Below are 15,907 nucleotides of genomic sequence, written 5' to 3'. Positions count from 1 at the left end.
CATGTCGGTGTAAGTACTACCTGTCGGTGTGAGTACTACCTGTCGGTGTAAGTACTACCTGTCGGTGTAAGTACTTCCTGTCGGTGTTAGAACTTCCTTTCGGTGTTAGTACTACCTGTCGGTGTAAGTACTACCTGTCGGTGTAAGTACTACCTGACAGAACACACTTAGCAACATTTTGTTTCTTTTTGTTTTTGTTTCCATTGCATGTTTAGACTTGTTGGGTAAATCTTTCTCCAGGACCTGTTTTGGAGCTTCAAACCAGACACAAGACTGACGTCAGAGGACGCAATTTTCCTACAAGAGCTGGTGGGGTACATGCCGCAGGCGGCCGCTCCCAGCCAGGCCGATTTTTCTTCAGTCTCCGTTGCGCCGAACATTGTGGCGGAAGAATTACAGGGGCGAACGGAAACAAACGTGACAGTTGCTCGTTCAACGATTGTAAGAACCTTTCAGTATCATATCCTTTACATGTAATCGGAAATAAACTTTACATAAACAGGCCAATGGTCGAAAGTCCCTGATATTTATGATAGTGCTTAGGTAAGACGTGCGAACTGTGACATGTAACGTATAGCCTGGCTTAAGGTCGCATATTTCCAGGCGTAAGGGTTAGATTTAGGGTTTCAATATCCTATAGAACAATTGTAGGAACACTGTTCAAAACGCACTAAATATATACGCCAAACACGTGGTACAATTTAAATCCATTTGGATACCAGGGCCCCGTTTCACTAAAGAGCGTAAGGGTTAATATCGTAAATTTTCAAGCGTAACCTCGTTTTTTGTGTTAACATCGTTTCAGATAAAATTATCATAAAGACGTTTCTCATAGAGATTCAATCGTAACAACTCGGCCATCTCCGGCAAACTTCGAGATACACCTATTGGATACTGGCCGAGGTGTTCCGTTTGACAGAGATTTAGCCAGTTACGTAACCGGTGTCTCTGGGCACTCGTATAATTATATTCATTATTCTATTCCATTTCCTAAAAGATAACAAAAACATACCCTACCCGAGTTCGTTTTCGAAATAAATACGTCACATTCACCGCTGGGTATCTGTTTTTGGCGATTCCTTATAAAAGGCTTTTCGTCGTAAAACTTAAAATTAATAAAAAAATCTTAAATACTAGTACTCAAATTATAGGATTATTTATTCAGCGTACAATAAATTATATTCCGATTTTATTTTTTTATAAAAAAAAGCCGTAAAATTATATATGTTTTACGGTTTTATCAACGTTTGTGCCAAAAAGCACGTGTCCGCTAGGTGGCGCTGTAAATCAACAAACAACGGGATTTAAAAAAAAAAATACACCTCGTTAAAGAATAGTCATTGACGATTGTTTGCTCCAAGTTTCATTAAAATCGGCCGACATTCATATTTTTCGGAGGAACGTGGTCATGTACCTTAATTGTAATTTGGCAGTCGGCATTACAGGAATCTGGCCGTGGCCATTGCTTGGTCCGATAATATGTATATAAGTTATGGTATGACCAAAAACTGACACGTAATGCACAACAAACCTTTTATTCGTTAACAATCCAAATTCAATAAAAACAAATGTTGACTAGAATATTTCCATGAAAGGTGGCGGATTTTTACGAACTTTATGCAACTTGACGTTGTCGCTGACTGGCTCTTTTAGGAACCCCACAGTTAGCTGCACATGAAACGGATTTCGTTTTAAGAACAGAAAATCATTTTAATTGAAGTGTGCTGTTGGTAAATATGTTTGAGAAGAACTCATTGCAAAATTGTAATTATCCAAATACTCATTTGCATCACCATATTTTCTCTCAATTTGTAAGTGCCCTACATTTCAAGTAGTTATGAAAACAATAAGTCATAGAAAATACTGCATGCTTACAATGTAGTTGTTATTACCTTTACAGTCAGAAGATAAATACCACCGTAATATCAAATGTAATTGTGTAATATTGTCCTCTTCCTAATGTAACCTGTTTATGGGACATACTTTGAAAAAAAAATGTGAATTTATAAGACCCATTTCGAAAGTAATAAAAAAAAACTTTTTCAACTTTTGAGAAACACTAATACAGGCAGAAGCGAAATTAATTCTACAAATAAAAATATAAACAAGAAAGATATATAAGTTCCGGCAGCCGCTGGAACGGTAGTCCAGGAAACGGCCTTTCTGGCGAACGGAATGGCTTATATTGCCAAATGAAGAAAAATCGCAAATACAGCAGAGTTTTTCAACATTACCGCCCAAGTTATCGATATTTAAATGTATTGTAAAAGTGTCTTAGGATCATATTAATATCACTTCGAACGAAGTTATCCTTTCTAGTGGACACTTTTCAGCGGTCATTGAAGCGTTCTAAATAATTTGATATAACTCGATTATTCGTCCAAATTCAAGCATGGCATTCAAAATCACTCATGTTTTACTCTTTTAAAAATCTTATGCATTTTGTTAATACAATTGCTAAATAGTATAAGGATTGTTTGTTTCTAAAGAAGAACATAAACTCGAGTGATAACTCAGGAATAATAAATCTGACTTAAATTAGTACAATTTTTGCCGTTTGAGAGAATGCGATTTTAAAAGGAATAAAACATAAAATGTTCAATCATGCTATAGAATATGTGGAAAAGTGAGTTGGATTGAAAATCGACTTAAGATACATCAAATATCACTGTGTTTCTTATCTTCATCCACTGTCAGCAATGGGACGCGTACCCACCCTCGGGCCACCGGGTGAGGAAGGAATACCGAACGCTAACAAATGAAGAAAGGAGTCGCTTTCATCGCGCCCTCATGAAGATGTACAGGGTAAGATCCAAGTTCTCTGCTCAATGTCCATGGACGCTTTTAGCCCGTGTTTGAGACTCAGATTATGAAATGTAATAAAACGTATTATCAATATTAGTTCGATTGACATAGCATGTCTAGTCCATAGTAAATCTAGTCATTTGTAATGTATGAACAACTTCCATCATCAATACTTTGCTAATACTAACTGCACAAGAAAGTCAAGAGTCGTAGTTTGAACTCTTCTGCTTTGCAAATTTGATGTCGAAGCTGTAATGCGGTTTAAAAGCAGAAGTAGTCTGTGACTGAACAGTATGGCGGACAACTGAACATTTCACCACGACTCCTTCAGTGACTGATCAGTATGGCGGTCAACCGAACATTTCCCCACGACTCCTTTAATGACTGAACAGTATGGCGGTCAACTGGATATTTCCTCACGACTCCTTCAGTGACTGCTCAGTATGGCGGTCAACTGAATATTTCTCCACGACTCTTTCAGTGACTGGTCAGTATGGCGGTCAACTGAATATTTCTCCACGACTCTTTCAGTGACTGGTCAGTATGGCGGTCAACTGAATATATCCCCACGACCCCTTCTGTGACTGAACAGTATGGCGGTCAACTGAATATATCCCCACGACTACTTCAGTGACTGAACAGTATGGCGGTCAACTGAATATATCCCCACGACTCCTTCAGTGACTGATCAGTATGGCGGTCAACTGAATATATCCCCACGACTCCTTCAGTGACTGATCAGTATGGCGGTCAACTGAATATTTCCCCACGACTCCTTCAGTGACTGCTCAGTATGGCGGTCAACTGAATATTTCCCCACGACTCCTTCAGTGACTGATCAGTATGGCGGTCAATTGAATATATTCCCACGACTCCTTCAGCGAATGAACAGTATGGCGGTCAACTGAATATTTCCCCACGACTCCTTTATTAACATGGGTAATTGTCAATTGAGCGCCATATAGGCTGTATCCACGCTCATTTAGTTTTTAATATAGCTGTTACCCTGTGGTCGGAGTGGTCTGCTTCTCAACCAAGATATCGTATGTTCGAGCCCCACCAAGAGCACTTTCCCATCCTCTCTAAATCGAACAGCAGAAAACGAACTATAACATGATACATGAGATACATGAGATATAATATACCCGCCTTCGTCAATGAACGATGATGAATGGAAATCAAGCTTAAGAAACTTGTATAAACTAACTAAACCATTTCCCTCCTCAGAGCGGCCAATATCGGACGTTCGCCAAGCTGCACACAGAAGCCGCGGACCTGCACCATGATGGTGCCTCCTTCCTGCCCTGGCACAGGGTCTACATTACCATGTAAATCGGCTATAGATCATTATCTGATTATCCAAACTATGAATGGGGTCATGTACTCAGACACCATGTTTACGTTTTGAAGTAGTTACTAGTTCGGCCAATCATTTACTCATTCTTGATACGTTCGGCAAAGTCCACTAAATTATCATTACAAACATCCATATATAGTTTCTAGGCATCATTTAAAACTATGAAGCTATGGGGGTCTATAAAACAACCTAACATAACCGGAAATGCATGAGTTCTGCATGATCTCAGTAAATGTATACAGGTTTGAGGAGGCGCTGCGTATGCACGAGCCGGGAGTGGCGCTACCTTACTGGGACTCCACACTGGATGACGCCATGGACAACCCCGTCAGCTCCCTCCTGTGGACGTCGAAGTATATGGGCAACGGGGACGGAGACGTGGTCAGTGGACCGGCTGCTGGCTGGGTCTCGGCGGTCGGCCGTCTCCAGCGCCAATTCGGCCGATTCAGTCGCCTCATGAAAAAGCCTGATATTGATCAAATCATGACAAAATGTCTCCTTAAGGTACTTTACACATTATAAAATTATCTTTATAGAACATATCTTTCAAATTTCATCAATTCAAATCCGGTCTGATCCATTATAAATGTTACAACTTCCTAAATGTGTCATGCTCTCCTCATTCAATATCTTCTGATTGAAATCAACTATTCATGCAAATTCCTCCATGTTTACCAATAGTCGCAAAGTTGATCGTAGGCTTCGACTTTGTCAAAAGAGTGTTGGTAAACTCAGCCAGAGCTATTTTTATAAGTTATGTTACAATATGTCTGTGGTATTAGAATCCAGTGGTCATTGGTAAGGAAATCTGATCTGCATAATCCCTAGCATATCGACTATTAAAAACTCAATTGATCCTTTTGTATACTTACTGATCCTTGTGCATGCACTTACAGGAGATCGAAAGTCCGACTGCAAACGGTACAAATAATCTGGAATGGAGGCACGGCGGTCCGCACGTTTGGGTTGGCGGGGACATGTCTGGCTTAGATACGGCCGCCTATGACCCCGTCTTCTTCATGCACCATGCCTTCATCGACTACATTTGGGAGAAATTTCGGCGCCGCCAGATGACTGTGTGTGGGAAAGACCCAAGCACTGACTACCCCACCGTTTCAACGTACAGTGACGCCCATCGCCCGTATGATGCTATGGTGGGATTCAAGTCGTGGACGAATCTGGACGGCATCCGTTCATCTTGGACAGATAACTGGTACTCGTACGCGGACTCACCGACATGTTCTGACTGCTGTCCTGGCTGTGGGTACCCGCCGCCTATTGTATGCGACTACGTGCGAAACATGTGTGTCGCTGCGTCCAGATTTAATGCCAGCCATATCATTGCCAGGGGTTCTGATGGCTTAGCGCAATTTGAGACAGGAGCGTTTTCCGCGGAATTGGGTTTACCATTGGAAAAAACAGCTGTTCTTACTAGGAACAGAGGTCGGTTGTTTGCCGCCCCTCCGTCGGACGGACGGACGGTGTTCACAGCTGCCACAGATATTCTTACGGCAAGATCGGGAGGCACTTTTTAACGATTTAGTTCAGTTTTTTGAAATAATCAAATAATATACATAAATGAAATACACGTTATAGTACCATGCTGGTTTTTAAAAAATAAAATTATTTCTATAGATATGAACATAAGCAAGAAACATTCATAAAGCAATAATTAACAGTTGTCGCCGGTGACCGGCAGCAGTATTCGGACGTGGACCGTTTATATAAATATCTCTAAACAGAAGTACTAAGAAAATCATGGTGTTAACTCATGTACACTGACTTAAGTTCTAACGCATTCATATTTTCTTAATTCTTTACTTTTCTTTACTTCTTTACTTTTTAAAATTATAAAAAAAAATAGATATTGCCTTAACTAATAAGTTTTTAAAAATCTGTCGTAAAATTCTCAATCGTTGATAAACGAAGCCATTGACACATATGTTCGAATTTCTTATGTTTGACTTGCTGCTTTTATTTTCAATCTTTCTTATAATGTTTTCTTTTTCAAAATATATAAGTTATGTTTTACATTTTTCTAGTAAATTGATTAAAAAAGTATGCCCTTTAATAAATTTTGCTAAAAGTGGATTTCCTGTTGGACTTAAAAACACAAAAGTTTGTATTCCAAAAGATAATAAATGGAATTAAACAATGGTGTTCATGTTATAACGTTTATTAGAATGACTGCCAATGACTCTATGGACGTCAGACTTCACGACCTCGATAGAACATAAGCCAATGTGTATAGATACAAGATACAAGATACAAAATAAACATTAAAAGCTGGATATATGATAACTAGAAATGAGATGTTTTCCGACACACATGCATAACATAACAATGGACAGAAGAGTTGGAAATAAAAGCATATAGTTTTAAATAGGTTACATTTTGGAAAAAGTAATTTAAAAAGCCTTTTCTGATTATATTCATGCAGACAATGACAAAAAGTAAGATGGATTAGAGCACTGTGTACAATGCTAACATCAACTAGTTTTCCCGGCTGTACGGCCAATCCACTCGCGTACGTTTCCGCTAGTTGACATGCCACTGTAAAATGGTTAATACGGGCGGTATTCCATTTTAACGACTACAAATTGTAAAAAAAATCATGAGGGAGTAACCTCAACCCCCATGCAAATAGTTTATGCCATATACTTTCGGTTCTGAGGTAGGGGCGCATGTCTAAAGGTTGCCCCCTAAGTTACGCCCCCTCTAACCTCAATTCCTGGACCCGCCCCTGAGGTGCGGATCAGCCTTCTAAATTCTTTGTAGGTTTGAGAGCACCTTATTTGCTTTGGCAGGCTGTTCCATACCTGACTTGCCTAAAAGCGGAAATAGTTCTTCCCATATTTAGTTGTTCTTACTGATGGAACGTCTACACAGATTTTATATCTGAAATTAAAATTACGTGTTAAATTGCTATTGAACATATTCTGGTGAGATAGTGTTCAGACATATGTAAGTTTCATCAGCGATGCATCTGAGTCTGCTCATATGTTATGTTAGCAATTGAACTCAATGAAGAAGATTTTCGTAAGTTGAGGTGTAACCATTAAAGTCAATTTTTAAAGCTCTGTATTGGATATTTTCTAAAAAAAAAATTTGTGTTGATCTTGCTACAAAAATGCGAAACAATAGGGCAGTAAATGAAATTTGATCTGATAAAAGAATTAAGGACAAATAGTTTTAAATTAGTATTGATTGTCAAAAATTTACTTAGTGTTTGATATTCAATTGCTTTCCTACTTTTTTGCACATCATCAAGTTAAGAAATCTAGGGATCAAAATTTAATAAACTTTCTACGTGAACGCCTTAACATTTAACATGCTCTTCACAGACAATAGCGTGATTAAGAATGATAAATAGCTGTGTGAAGTTAGCTATACATCCGACATTGGACACTGAATGAAAGTCGTGCCAGCACGACATTGGACGTTGGACATTCTAAAATGAAAGTTGTGCTGACACAACATTGGACATTGGGCATTGGACATTCAAAAATGAATATGTCGTGCCAACAGGACATTGGACATTGAACATTTAAAAATGAAAGTCGTGCTGGCACGACATTGGAAATTGGACATTGAGCTTTCAAAAATGATTGTCGTGCCAACAGGACAATGGACATTGGACATTTCATGTCTGAATGTCCAATGTCGTATGTTTAACTAACTACACACAGCTATAATATATTGTTTTATTTTTTTCAACAGAATTTATAGTATACACGCCTGCCTTATTTATAAAGTAGAAGTTGTAATTGAGAAAGATGTTGAAGACCAGATGCCCTAATATCGATTCTTAATAGTGGCACGCATTTCAGGCGTAAGGAATCAACGCCGACCCGACCTGTGTTGGAGTTTCGACATTAAATCAGAAGAATTGGCAACAGTCTTGTAAATTCTGATCTGCGCAAATATAAGTAGCGGTGTTGATTAATGCTGGAACCAGGATATAAACTGGTCTAACCTGTTCAGTAGAGCAAACCGAGAATCAATTATGTCATACATATAAATACATTATTTTCAACGAAATTCAGTTGTTGGTAAATAATAAGTTTTACTTTACTTGTGGTAGAATAGTTATATACAAAAAGACTTGGGCGGTCTTTAAGGCCCAGTGTCAGTTAATGTGACTGCTGTTAGAATATGAATAGGCAACAAGTTGGGTGAGCTATCTAATGTCTATATGAGTCTGCACAAATTGTGTTTGAGATGACCAGCTATTTGTTCATTGAGTCTATAGGTAAAAGAAATAGCTATTATTTTGTGATTTTATTTAAATTTTTGATAGATCTATTTAACACGGACGTATGTCCGTGATAATAATTAAAAGCATGCAGTGCCATTTCGGGAACTGACTGTAGTTAATTAAATATGGGAGTAGAACGGTTCTGACTGAATTATTATCTTACCAAACAGCGAATGCCTGGCTATGTAGCCCAAATGAAAAAAAATGATTATTTTATAATCACTTAGCAAATCAGCTATAACTTGATAGATAAACAAGAGTGCTCGATTGTTCAATAAGTGGAAGGGGAGAAACGTCACCTTAAACACTAGTGGACCATAGCCGTTTCCCGTTATTATAAAGTAATATTATTTTACGAAAATGATAATTTTCAGGAAATGAATTAAAATTAAATTATAGCAGTTTTTCTCGGAAAAGAGATTAGCATGGGCTTCAGATAGTATCGCATATGCTTATGAAGATACGACTTATACCCAACTGTCCATAGAGCCCTTGTGAATTGTAAGAAAACAAATTATTCTTATTGACTATTGTTCGGATAGACGTCAATCGGACTTACAACATCAGTATTATCAACCTAAAGGCCTACGCATTTAATGTTTTAATGTATATACATGTATAAAAAATATATATCATTATATGGAAATATAAGAAACGTTGATATGTGATTGATTTTGTATTTCTTTGGGTATAATTACATCTGTCAACAGTAACTCTCATCAGGTGACCCGCACGATCACCTATCCCCAAAAGTTGGTGACCAATTAATAAAACAGGGTGTGCTGCAAAATTTCCAAAAAAACAACATATGTGGTTGAACTTTAAAATAATTGATTAACAAAATTAAAATCAATCTAGTCTTTTTGAAGCATATTCTCATCGAAGGAAATCATATAATGTCATTATTCATAGATTTTTCATGCATTTAATGGCTGACATTTATTTTAAACATCTGATTATTAAGGCATATTTAATGGAGACTGGCTTCTCTGTGTGTTCTAGTATAACAGTAACTTAAAGAACCAAATACTGCAGAGAATGGAACCCCGGAGACCATCTATTAATACATTCAATGATGTCACATCAGGCAGTGCGCATCTATATTAATGAAGAGATTGTTTGATAAGCATAGTTTTTTATTTTTTTTTATTTTTTATAGGACAAAAAATCAAAATATATATAATTACTGCAGTAACTAAGTGGGTTTTTTTCTGGCGTGTTCTCTAGTCAGCACAACATCATTAGAATGCTTTGGATACATACGTGCGTTAATAAAGATTAAATTCAATGTGACAAATATATAACACAGGATAACCCATTAAAGTTATTCAACTTATTTCCAATGGGGTCCTTATGACAAATATAATTATTTGCCAAAGATCTCAGTTGTAAGCTGTTTAAATTAGGTTTTCTTATACAAAAATAACATGCATGTACTCTTGACCAGTTAAAGAATGATTAAATGTTTGAGATCAAACTTTTACAGTTATAATGCAACCGACTGTTAAAACCACATGACACTTTAGCATAATATGACAAAAATCTTAGAACTGATATGCAAGATTAAATAAATAACAATTGATAAAATAGGAAATCTTCCATTTCTGCACATTTCATACCAACAATGAGATGTGATTTCACTTCTTTTTTAAAAGTATTCTTATTTTTCAATTCTTTTAACTTTTTTGGAAGACTGCTCCAGTCCTGGATTGCTTGATAAAAGAAAGTATTTAATATGAAACTGTCAGCCTGTGGCACTTTAAAATTTCCAGCACTATGTCTACTGTTGTAAGAATGTGTGCATGAGACTCAAGTAAAATGTTCATGTAAGTATGATAGGCATTTGCTATTAAAGATTTTATGTACATGGCCAAGTCGTATATGGTCTACCAAATCCCCAAGATGTTTAATAAAATCTTAATAATGGCATCGATACATTGCAACACTATTCGCCATAATACACAGCTAGAGGATTGCCAACTGTAAATCTGGGATTTGTTGTTATATTCTTTTGAGACGCACAATTTTGAAGGTGGCTGGTCAAACAACCTAGCATACATGTATATATATATATGTCCAAGTAATACTCTTTGTAATATAGAACAGGAAGCCTGAAAATGCTCTTGATACATTGTTCTGTACTAAGATTCATCATCAGAAAATGACCTACCGGTAAATTATACATTTCAGACTGGACCTTTTTCTTACTTGGCCCTTCTGATACTGGTCTTGTTTTAAAGCTGATACTGGTCTTGTTTTAAAGTGGTCTTTTGGCTTTTCAACCCACATTTTTGTGACTGCTTTTGTTATGTTTGTTCAACTTTTGTAATAAAGATTTCCACCATCAGGAGACCTAATAAGGGAGCGATCAACATGGTAGTTGGTAACAATATAGTGGTACCAGTAGTTCTCTGGGGAAAGAATGCCCCAACCCACTGTATATCGGCCATATGGATGTCTTCCAACATGAAGCATGTCGTCACTGCATGCAATGATGCCCAGCTCTGTGTATGGGATGTAACACCTACCTGGGAGGTACGTCTTGCACTTATTTAGTGTGGAGTTAAAAGATATTGTGCTATGCATTTTACTGTGTAAAAGAAATGAAATTGAGTGGTCTGTAAGGAAGATGCATGAACCAATTGAAATTTTGGCTTTACTGATATTTAGTAAGACTGTAGGTATATGTTCCACACTTCATACTTCAACCTTACATGTAAGTTTTATTGTGATGGCATAATGATAATTCATAATGGCTAAAACTACAGGCAGATTCTGGTAGTATATGTGATGTTGAAATTATTAACCCATGAATTATGTTACACAGGAAACTCTGGAAATAAAGTGCAGATAAATTGATGTTTTTGTATATCTCACCTAGGTATACCCTCGCCATATGTTGTTTGGCCACACTGCAGCCATATCGTGTATTGCCCCAGGCTCGGCACAGCAAGGCAACACCCTCCTAGTCAGCGCATCAGAAAATGGGCAAGCCTATACTAGTCTAGAATTATGATGTACTGATCAAGTGATAACATACTGATCAATTGGGTCAACCAGTTACATTTTGTATTTTTATCCATTGCTAGGGGAATAGCAAGATGTTCATGTTTTCATAAGTGGTTATTGTCAATAATATACATACAGTTTTTTAGTGGACCATATTGAAAAATAACTTTTATAATCATCACTTACCAACTTTAAACTAACTGATTTTGATAAAAACATATTGTACACATCAATATACAATGTTCTTATACTATTTTGATAAATCCACTGATAATTTGTTCTGAATAGTAAAGACCTACTCTATCTGCCATTGCTACTGATGACTGAACTAGGCAGTCCATATTCAGATTTAATTAAGTAAACATTGTTGACGATGTTTCCAGAGAGATGTGTCTTTGGGACATAGCAGATGGCCGTTGCATTGAGACAACCAAGATGTCCTACACTCACAGTAGCATGCAGGTATCTCTCAACATATTACATGTCATGAACATATACTTCTGGCCTTAAAAGTGTTGTTGTTGAACTTTTATGCCCATGACAGTTGGCAAATAGTAATCGCACTGTGCTTGTTGTCCTTCTGTCCAACTCCACGTTGTCTATATGTATTTATGTATGCATATCTGTATATGGGCAGGACTTTGAACTTTGTGTGCTTCTGTCCAAGTGTCTAATAGCAATACTTCCTGTCTCAGTCATAACTTTTTAACTATTAATTTGAATTCAGTTTGACTAAATAGAATTGAAGAGCACCATGGAAAGACCTGCTGCCATAACTTTTTTAACTACGGTATAAATGGGAATTCTATGAAACTTCACAGAATTGTAAAACAGCATGGGAAATGTGTACTGCATAAACACACAGATTAAGCTCTCATATCAAAGGTCAAGGTTGTACAGTTTAGGCTTTCTAAAAATATGTTTTTGATTAATGGGATTTCAATCAAACTTCATAGAATTATTGCGCACCATGGTGTGGTGTTTCGCACACAAAATTCAGCTACAATTTCAAAAGAGGTGAGTGTTATAAGATTAATATTTTTATTGCAATGCTTTTCTTAGCCTTAATTTTGTTATTATTGAAGATACTTCAATCAAACAGCAGATAATTGTCAAGCACCATTGGACGGTGCACTGCATGACTTTTGTGCTTACATTTCAATGTTCAAGGTCATATTCAGAGGTCAATGTTGCACATTATTTTTTTTATGCCCCAAACATACCTGCAGGAGGGGGAATATAGATTTGCTCATGTCTTTCCGTTGTCCATAAGTATTATATGGACTTGGGTCACTCAAAACTCCAAAATTATTTCACCTACAGTCAAGAAACCTTGGTGAAATGTTCTTTAGGTGATGAAGTTTTGCACCTGGGATTTCGTTTCCTGCTGCACTTAGTAAAACCAGAGTAATGGCCCTTGAATAATAAAAAATTGGCACTATTGAACTTGTGTTGTTCCAAAACTCCAAAAACGATATAACCTTGAGTCATGAAACCTTAGGGGAATGGTAATGGGATGATGAACATAGTATATCCAGAGTTATGTCCCTTGAATAAGAAAAATTGGTATTTTTGAATTTGTGTCGCTTTTAACTTCAAAATAGAGGGCTTTAGGAATATCTTTTAGGAAGGTATATTTTTTATGCGTTTAAGTTGTGGATCTCATAATTATGATGCATATTTATGAAGAATGGACAAAAACAATTGCCCTTTTCTTTGTGACAAACGTGACATTAGGGGGAATCGGTGTCCTATGGACACATTTCTAGTTTATGAATTCATTGATATGAACTCAATGACCTATATTTAATTATAATAAGATCTGCAGATATGAATGAAGGAAAAGTTGGAATGCATGACAGATTATAATTACACCTTTCATAGATTGCAACTAAATAAAATTGGGTTTGGTTCACAACTAAATAATTCTTGTTAAGTCCAAGGTTTGTGGTACTATAAGATGTTGTGTGTTGTTAAGGTTCTAATTGTGCAGTTCAGTTATAATTGAGTTGCTACATGTATTGGTGTATGCCATGCTCCAAATAAATTTCATTGAATTTGGTGGTGTTGTGTTACTTTTGTCATTGCTTCATTATAGACCGGTATTACGAGCTTAAAAGTCAAATTTTGGGTATTTGTCACATCCTGTGACAGCTGTTTGAAATTTTATTTCATAATTTGAAGTGTTTTGTTTCTTTAGCTTTTTAGCCCATCTGTATACTTTTAATGATATTTATTGAGCAGGTTTATTATATCTTTTGCATTCTTGATAAGCATAAGGAATTGTGTTATTATGTTAAATTGTATATGCAATGTTTCTTGTTTTAAGTCGAGTTAGTAGTAAAAATTGACTGATATTTGTCATACTGTGAAAACAGGCTTCTTGAAATTATGAAAAGCTAATTCTGAGACTTTTTTACCTCCTAGGCGTACCATTTCCGGAACACGAAGGATGTGAAGCTTGTGTGTAATGGCTACTATGCAGAAATTCTGCTGATCAATCCTCTCACATTTGACATCACCCACACATTGTGTTCCCGTGTATCCCCTGACTGGATCAGTGCTTGTTGTGTGCTCCGACCAGCAAAACGGGAGGGTGAGTCTTTTTATTAAGTACACAGTGAAAGGTGGGCCTTTTTGGGTACCCAATGGAGGGTGGGTCTTGCTGAGTACCTTATGTAGGGTGAGTCTTGTTGGGTACCAAATAGAGTGTGGGTCTTGCTGAGTACCTTATGTAGGGTGGGTCTTGCTGAGTACCTTATGTAGGGTGGGTCTTGTTGAGTACCTTATTATGTAGGGTGGGTCTTGCTGAGTACCTTATGTAGGGTGGGTCTTGCTGAGTACCTTATGTAGGGTGGGTCTTGCTGAGTACCTTATGTAGGGTGGGTCTTGTTGAGTACCTTATGTAGGGTGGGTCTTGCTGAGTACCTTATGTAGGGTAGGTCTTGTTGAGTACCTTAATATGTAGGGTGGGTCTTGCTGAGTACCTTATGTAGGGTGGGTCTTGCTGAGTACCTTATGTAGGGTGGGTCTTGTTGAGTACCTTAATATGTAGGGTGGGTCTTGCTGAGCACCTTATGTAGGGTGGGTCTTGCTGAGTACCTTATGTAGGGTGGGTCTTGCTGAGTACCTTATGTAGGGTGGGTCTTGTTGAGTACCTTATGTAGGGTGGGTCTTGCTGAGTACCTTATGTAGGGTGGGTCTTGTTGAGTACCTTAATATGTAGGGTGGGTCTTGCTGAGTACCTTATGTAGGGTGGGTCTTGTTGAGTACCTTATGTAGGGTGGGTCTTGCTGAGTACCTTATGTAGGGTGGGTCTTGTTGAGTACCTTAATATGTAGGGTGGGTCTTGCTGAGTACCTTAATATGTAGGGTGGGTCTTTCTGAGTACCTTATGTAGGGTGGGTCTTGCTGAGTTCCTTATGTAGGGTGGGTCTTGCTGAGTACCTTATGTAGGGTGGGTCTTGTTGGGTACCCAATGGAGTGTGGGTCTTGCTGAGTACCTTATGTAGGGTGGGTCTTGCTGAGTACCTTATGTAGGGTGGGTCTTGCTGAGTACCTTATGTAGGGTGGGTCTTGCTGAGTACTTTATGTAGGGTGGGTCTTGCTGAGTACCTTAATATGTAGGGTGGGTCTTGCTGAGTACCTTATGTAGGGTGGGCCTTGTTGGGTACCCAATGGAAGGTGGGCTTTGCTGAGTACCTTATGTAGGGTGGGTCTTGTTGGGTATCCAATGGAGGTTGGGTCTTGTTGAGTACATGTACCCAACGGATGGTTGGTCTTGTTAAGTACCCAATGTAGGGTGGCTCTTGTTAAGTACCTATGGAGGGTGGGTCTTATTGAGTATCCAATGTAGGGTGGGTCTTGTTGAGTTCCCAATGTAGGATGGGTCTTGTTGAGTACCCAATGTAGGGTGGATCTTGTTGAGTACCCAATGTAGGGTGGGTCTTTTTGAGTATCCAATTGAGGGTGAGTCTTGTTGAGTATCCAATTGAGGGTGGGTCTTGTTGAGTACCCAATATAGGGTGGGTCTTGTTGAGTACCCAATGTAGGGTGGGTATTGTTGAGTACCCAATGTAGGGTGGGTCTTGTTGAGTACCCAATGTAGGGTGGATCTTGTTGAGTACCCAATGAAGGGTGGGTCTTGGTGAGTATCCAATTGAGGGTGAGTCTTGTTGAGTATCCAATGAAGGGTGGGTCTGGTTGAGTACCAAATTGAGGGTGGGTCTTGTTGTGTATCCAATTGAGGGTGAGTCTTGTTGAATACCCATTGGATGGTGGGTCTTGTTAAGTATCCAATGTAGGGTGGCTCTTGTTGAGTACCCAATGAAGGGTGGGTCTTGTTGAGTATACAATGGAGGGTGGGTCTTGTTGAGTATCCAATGTAGGGTGGGTCTTGTTAAGTACCCAATGAAGGGTGGGTCTTGTTGAGTGTCCATTTGAGGGTGGGTCTTGTTGAGTACCAAATGTAGGGTGGA

The 15,907-nt window shown here is 38.1% G+C and overlaps 1 protein-coding gene across 3 annotated transcripts in view; it reads left to right on the top strand.

Moving 5' to 3' along the window:
* Positions 1 to 8,760: 8,760 nt before the first annotated feature.
* LOC128243940 (WD repeat-containing protein 7-like) overlaps positions 8,761 to 15,907 on the top strand; it is a 48,069-nt gene continuing 40,922 nt past the window's right edge. For all 3 annotated transcript variants that reach the window (XM_052961958.1, XM_052961960.1, XM_052961957.1), the window contains exons 1-5: positions 8,761 to 8,921; positions 10,769 to 10,955; positions 11,302 to 11,408; positions 11,813 to 11,891; positions 13,857 to 14,025. In XM_052961958.1, the coding sequence (XP_052817918.1) occupies positions 10,794 to 10,955; positions 11,302 to 11,408; positions 11,813 to 11,891; positions 13,857 to 14,025 (517 nt within the window). In that variant the 5' untranslated portion in view covers positions 8,761 to 8,921; positions 10,769 to 10,793. The remainder of the gene's footprint in view (positions 8,922 to 10,768; positions 10,956 to 11,301; positions 11,409 to 11,812; positions 11,892 to 13,856; positions 14,026 to 15,907) is intronic.

Source organism: Mya arenaria, chromosome 8 (genome assembly GCF_026914265.1).
Source record: "Mya arenaria isolate MELC-2E11 chromosome 8, ASM2691426v1".
NCBI classification, from domain to species: Eukaryota; Metazoa; Mollusca; class Bivalvia; order Myida; family Myidae; genus Mya; species Mya arenaria.
This window is presented reverse-complemented; position numbering and strand designations above follow the sequence as displayed.